Source organism: Taudactylus pleione, unplaced genomic scaffold, assembly GCF_031769625.1.
Source record: "Taudactylus pleione unplaced genomic scaffold, aTauple2 ptg000211l, whole genome shotgun sequence".
NCBI lineage: Eukaryota > Metazoa > Chordata > Amphibia > Anura > Myobatrachidae > Taudactylus > Taudactylus pleione.
Genome location: NW_028284613.1, coordinates 7,201,825 through 7,208,753, shown reverse-complemented (window position 1 = coordinate 7,208,753; position 6,929 = coordinate 7,201,825). Strand labels below are relative to the sequence as shown.

At 44.0% G+C, this 6,929-nt stretch overlaps 1 protein-coding gene across 1 annotated transcript; it reads left to right on the top strand.

Annotated features, from left to right (window-relative positions):
• The first annotated feature begins 3,789 nt into the window (after positions 1 to 3,789).
• Positions 3,790 to 6,122, top strand: LOC148517788 (protein shisa-1-like). The gene is made up of 3 exons (XM_088478223.1): positions 3,790 to 3,805; positions 4,219 to 4,532; positions 4,955 to 6,122. Exons 2-3 carry the CDS (start codon positions 4,247 to 4,249, stop codon positions 5,482 to 5,484), a joined length of 816 nt encoding a protein of 271 aa, XP_088334349.1. The 5' UTR covers positions 3,790 to 3,805; positions 4,219 to 4,246; the 3' UTR covers positions 5,485 to 6,122.
• The last annotated feature ends 807 nt before the right edge of the window (positions 6,123 to 6,929 follow it).

Here is a 6,929-nt window from a genome sequence, read left to right as displayed (position 1 = left end):
GCTGCGCTATACTCTGATGGTGGCTATGTATAGGGGCACTGACAGCATGCTGCGCTATACTCTGCTGATGGTGGCTATGTACAGTATAAGGGCACTGTGACAGCATGCTGAGCTATACTCTGATGGTGGCTATGTATAGGGGCACTGACAGCATGCTGCACTATACTATGCTGATGATGGCTATGTATAGGGGCACTGACAGCACGCTGCTATATACTCTGCTGATGGGTATTTATAGGGGTACTGACAGCACGCTGCGCTATACTCTGCTGATGGTGGCTATGTACAGTATAAGGGCACTGTGACAGCATGCTGTGCTATACTCTGCTGATGGTGGCTTTGTATAGGGGCACTGACAGCATGCTGCGCTATACTCTGATGGTGGCTATGTATATGGGCACTGACAGCACGCTGCGCTATACTGTGATGGTGGCTATGTATAGGGGCACTGACAGCATGCTGCGCTATACTCTGCTGATGGTGGCTATGTATAGGGGCACTGACAGCATGCTGCGCTATACTCTGTTGGTGGCTATGTATAGGGGCACTGACAGCACGCTGCGCTATACTCTGATGGTGGCTATGTATAGGGGCACTGTGACAGCATGCTGCGCTATGCTCTGCTGATGGTGGCTATGTACAGTATAAGGGCACTGTGACAGCATGCTGCGCTATGCTCTGCTGATGGTGGCTATGTACAGTATAAGGGCACTGTGACAGCACGCTGCGCTATACTCTGATGGTGGCTATGTATAGGGGCACTGACAGCATGCTGCACTATACTCTGCTGATGATGGCTATGTATATGGGCACTGAGAGCACGCTGCTATATACTCTGCTGATGGGTATTTATAGGGGTACTGACAGCACGCTGCGCTATACTCTGCTGATGGTGGCCATGTACAGTATAAGGGCACTGTGACAGCACGCTGCGCTATACTCTGCTGATGGTGGCTATGTATAGGGGCACTGACAGCATGCTGCGCTATACTCTGATGGTGGCTATGTATAGGGGCACTGACAGCACGCTGCGCTATACTGTGATGGTGGCTATGTATAGGGGCACTGACAGCATGCTGCGCTATACTCTGCTAATGGTGGCTATGTATAGGGGCACTGACAGCATGCTGCGCTATACTCTGTTGGTGGCTATGTATAGGGGCACTGACAGCGCGCTGCGCTATACTCTGATGGTGGCTATGTATTGGGGCACTGACAGCATGCTGCGCTATACTCTGCTGATGGTGGCTATGTATACGGGCACTGACAGCATGCTGCGCTATACTCTAATGGTGGCTATGTATAGGGGCACTGACAGCATGCTGCGCTATGCTCTGCTGATGGTGGCTATGTACAGTATAAGGGCACTGTGACAGCATGCTGCGCTATTCTCTGCTGATGGTGGCTATGTACAGTATAAGGGCACTGTGACAGCACGCTGCGCTATACTCTGCTGATGGTGGCTATATACAGTATAAGGGCACTGTGACAGCATGCTGTGCTATACTCTGCTGATGGTGGCTATATACAGTATAAGGGCACTGTGACAGCACACTACGCTATACTCTGCTGATGGTGGCTATGTACAGTATAAGGGCACTGTGACAGCATGCTGCGCTATGCTCTGCTGATGGTGGCTATGTACAGTATAAGGGCACTGTGACAGCATGCTGCGCTATACTCTGCTGATGGTGGCTATGTACAGTATAAGGGCACTGTGACAGCACGCTGCGCTATACTCTGCTGATGGTGGCTATGTATACGGGCACTGACAGCATGCTGCGCTATACTCTAATGGTGGCTATGTATAGGGGCACTGACAGCATGCTGCGCTATGCTCTGCTGATGGTGGCTATGTACAGTATAAGGGCACTGTGACAGCATGCTGCGCTATACTCTGCTGATGGTGGCTATGTACAGTATAAGGGCACTGTGACAGCACGCTGCGCTATACTCTGCTGATGGTGGCTATGTATACGGGCACTGACAGCATGCTGTGCTATACTCTAATGGTGGCTATGTATAGGGGCACTGACAGCATGCTGCGCTATGCTCTGCTGATGGTGGCTATGTACAGTATAAGGGCACTGTGACAGCATGCTGTGCTATACTCTGCTGATGGTGGCTATGTACAGTATAAGGGCACTGACAGCATGCTGCGCTATACTCTACTGATGGTGGCTATGTACAGTATAAGGGCACTGTGACAGCACGCTGCGCTATACTCTGCTGATGGTGGCTATGTACAGTATAAGGGCACTGTGACAGCATGCTGTGCTATACTCTGCTGATGGTGGCTATGTACAGTATAAGGGCACTGTGACAGCATGCTGTGCTATACTCTGCTGATGGTGGCTATATACAGTATAAGGGCACTGTCACAGCACACTACGCTATGCTCTGCTGATTAAAGTGGTTGTGTTCAAAGACTCCAGACTTACAAGTGGCTGTGTGTACAAAAAAAGGTTTAATTAAAAGGTAAACAAATGTTTAAAAAAAACCTTCAAGAAAGTTAAAAGTTGAAAAAGGAAATTAAAAGATAAATATTTTTGTTTTGTTTTTGTGCTGTACCCCACGTGTATACAAGCACCAACCCCACTGTGTATACAAGCGCTGTGACTGCTTGGGCATACGCCCACTGTGTATACAAGTGCCATAACCATCTTGCACTATCTTTCATTTCTGCCACTGCTGTGTGGCAATTTTTCATAGATGTGCTTTCACAAACTGTGGTGTCTGTACCGCTGCTCTGTCGCTAAAGCTGGGTACACGCGTAAAGATTTTCTGTCCAACCAAATAGTTGAGTGGTTGGAATGAAAATCTGGTAACGTGATGATCAGCAATTTGCTCCTAAATGCCAGAATACAAATGAAAATGGTCGGTCAGACAAGTTTGTTAAAAGTTTGATCTAAATAATTTTTTCAAACAACAGTTTTTGTCCATTTTCTGGCGTTTGGGAGCAAATTGCTGATTGTCATTTGCTTTCATACCTTACCAGATTTTCATTCCAACCAAACAACTTGTTGGCTGGCTGGACAGAAAATCTTCACGTGTGTATGCAGCTTTGGTATCCAGCCAGCTCACTGCAGCCTTTGGCCAATAATGGTGAAAACAATACTGTGAGATGTGAGGTGGTCTAAAATGACTGTAAATGACTGGAAATTCATGTTATTAACGTTAATACTCTAGGAACAAAAAAAGCCCAATTTATGTGACGTTAGCTTTTTTGTAAATTTTTGTAAAAAATCCAAATCCAGTCACCGCAGTTTGGCAAATCCAAAGCCGGACGACGAATTAGAACCAAATCCAAATCTGGCAAAAATGATCCGGCACACATCCTTAGTTATAATACTATTCCACCCTCTAAGAAAAGGCTTTGATGCTGACAAAAGACATATTCTTTATTGAAATGCTGACAAGGGGAATGTTAATATGTGCTGCACTCTGACATCTGCATAAAGACATCATTCAGAATTGTCAAATTAAAATAACAAATATCCAGTAATAACAGAAGAAAAGAGAGAGACCAATTAGTATAATTTACTGTAGTTTGACATGTAAATGAGAGCGTCAGGCGTCATTTGTCAGTAGTAGAGCTGATGACGAATTGGGTGCAGTGCAGGTGTTATGCGATAGGTGGAGCTGAGAGACGGCGAAGTGTGTGATTAAACACGCATATATAACGTTATCTTCTGACAGACGGGGTAATTGATTTAGCAGGAGTGTCTGGCAATGGTAACACATACACAGTGTATTGAGGTGATGACTTTATGAGGCAGACATATATTACCATTTGTGAATTAGTGTAAGTGATTGAATCAAAGTAGCGCTGACAAGTTTTCTGAGTACAACATGTTTAACTTTTCCAACAGATAACTTTTTTATGCAGGATACTACGTGACAATTATTCCCTATATTAGAACCTACTTAAACTATATACAATTATTAACCAGTTTAATGAGTATTTTTATTTGCACTAAATGAACACACACAGGTGATTTCCATGTCCTAAGCATATGTTATGTATATTGACGTTAAAAGGACGCTGAATAAATCGGGTTATATTTACCTATAGATCTTATTATGTAAAGTAGCACATGGGCAGGCTGAGGATTAGGTGATGTGACCCTCCCTGCTAGGGAAGGAGGACTTTATTTTGGATAGGGGGGAGGGTCACCGTTGCAGGCAGCTGATAAAACTCTTCTACCCCCTAAGCAGCCATCGTTAGACCCCTGCCAGTCACACCATGTGCACCCTGGTGACCCTTCTGTTGGTGCTTGTTATTGGGTCCTGCTCGGGACAAGCTGGAGAGTACTGCCATGGATGGGCTGATAGCTACGGAGGGTGGCACGCCGGTTTCCAGTGCCCGGAGCGCTATGACCCACCAGAGGCCACCTACTGCTGCGGCTCCTGTAGCTTACGGTACTGTTGCACGGCCATCGAAGCGAGGCTGGACCAAGGACTGTGCCCCAACGAGGGGAAAGGAGAGATGCCCAGGGAGGGAGTACCCGGCATTGATCTGCCTACCACAGGTAAGACTGGTCTCCTCTGACTCCGTATATGCAGTTCCTGTGTAATACACCTGAATGTTCACAGGCTGAACTATTGCCAGCAATGAGTTGCAGGGATTAAAGTAAACTTTTACCTAGAAGGCAAGTCAGCACCTATGGTGAAAGCATATTCAGTGAATGCCTCTTTTTGCAATGATCCTTCCCCACTGGCTGGTGATGTGATGTTATGCAAATTGTATTTATCTTGTATCATGAACATTCTAAAAGCCGTTTTGTACCACACACCTGTATATAAGAATAACTCTCCTAGTTTATTTGTTAAATGATGACAATGTTATTGGAATGTATTACTGTCGGCTACTATTTGATTTGTGTAATTATTTCAGTTGTGATGTATGTGTTTGTAGGAAGAGTACTAACCACTAATATACTTTGTATTGTAGTGCCCACATACCTACCGTTCCTTCTGGTTGGCAGTATATTTGTGGCCTTTGTTATCGTGGGTTCGCTTGTGGGAGTGTGCTGCTGCAAATGCTTGAAACCTGAGGAAGTGACCCAGCTTGGCCTTCCGGCACCACAAAGCAGACTCTTGGACACAGAACCATCTACAGACCTCTCAAGGCATTCCAGTTCCAGCTCCAATTCGGCTCCCCGTGGTTCCCTGGGTAACTGTCCTCCAAATATTTGCTCTCTAGGACCTGAAAATATCAACCTGTACATGAAAATGCCCCCGACATTTCCTGTCATGGGGTGTCCACCAAATGCTCAGTTTATGCACAATGCCACAAGTGCCACTCCTTTCTTACAACCGCCATTCATAAACTATGCTTTGCCACCTGAGCATGCCATAATAATGACCCCAGCGTCTTACATTGACGTTAGAAACTGTTACTCTCAGTCTGCAAATACCTACCTTTCGCTACCCCAGCATATTGACCCAGCTGTGCAGGATGAATCGCCTTCAAAGTGCTGAGAGCAGAGGAAAGCTGTTTTCTGTTATTAGACTGAGCTCTAAAGGCACAACAGCGATAACCTTTCATATTATTCTGTGTTACTGAAAGGGAGTTACTCCAGATGGTGGCACTACCATAACTTGTCTTGATATCGCACCTTGGAAGAAACTTATAATCTGACTGTTCTGCTTAAACCATATTCAACATCTCCAAACCCCCAGAATTAGTCATGGATCAAACAAATGGCAACCTAAACTGTCACTAGATCCAGGGCTGCAGGACTATGAAGCTCTGGCGCTTTGACCAATCTGGTAGACTGCTTCTTAATTTCTATATCTCCTTTAGTTTTAACTGCTGCCACAAAACAAAAACATGTGACTGCATAGAGATCAGTGAGATCAGCTTCAGCAGTCCATTCTTAGCATAAGGGTAACGTTTAGAACACTCATGTGAATAAATATCTGTCACTGGCAAGGTCAATATCCATTTTCCAAAATCCTTTATTTTATTTAACATTGCATTGACACCTTTTTGTTTTGTTTTAAACAAGACTGCTGAAAAAATATTTTTCTAAAGCTATTGCATTTGCTTCTGGAAAAGGAGCGTCCTAATTAACTTTAGCAATGTTAAGTGCACTTTATTTTATATTTTTACAATAAAAAAATAAAACAATTGTTAACGACTGTTTCTTCAGTAGCAGATACCTGAAGTTTCTGAACAAAAGTGCTTGAGTTGGCTTTAGAAATTCTGCAGGTTCATAGTGTTCCATTATCTGTATAAGCTAGTGAGTAGCTATGCATTGGTAATCAATGTGTCTATGTACAGAAGACCTTTTTAATAACTTCTTTTGTTACCAGACTGTAGCCATTGTTTACACAACTCACCCCACCTCCCCCTCTTGGACAGAGGTGAAATAATTTAGCATGGACAGTCCAGGTGTCTCCAAAATAGCCTGAGCTTAATTGCTGCACACCATGAAAACATGGGGCTTTTGTCTAGATACCATCTAGTCATGGTAGGACAATAGGAGTAAGTTTAGTTACTGATGACCCACAGGCTTTGCATGCTAAGGGATTTATGCAAAAACTAATAGAAACTTGAATATGATTGTGTTGCTGCTCAGAGCACAATGGTGGAATGGTGCTTGAAGAGAACAGGTTTTAATTATATACTATATTACTTAAAATCACCGTGTCCCACTAATGTAGTGTGATTATTTAAAGTGCTAAAATGCAGGTTAGCTTCCAGGATTGCATTCTTATTAAACACATTTGTGCACATGGTGAAATCAATAGGAATGTTTACACTTTTAAGGGGAAAAAGTAATGCAGTTATGTCTGTTCTGTAGTCATGCTTTGCATTTTAGCCTTGTTACCTGGCATGTATCATTATATAGTTAACAATTTTTAAGTTTTGTTTTTGCCTTAATTTAAGACCCCCATATGTCAGCAATCGATTGTGTCGC

What these genes read in the sequence shown, in the direction of transcription:
- LOC148517788 (XM_088478223.1), top strand. Translation starts at nt 4,247, where the DNA reads ATGTGCACCCTGGTGACCCTTCTGTTGGTGCTTGTTATTGGGTCCTGC. An exon ending in CATTGATCTGCCTACCACAG is followed by an intron (nt 4,533 to 4,954) that starts GTAAGACTGGTC and finishes TTTGTATTGTAG; the next exon opens with TGCCCACATACCTACCGTTC.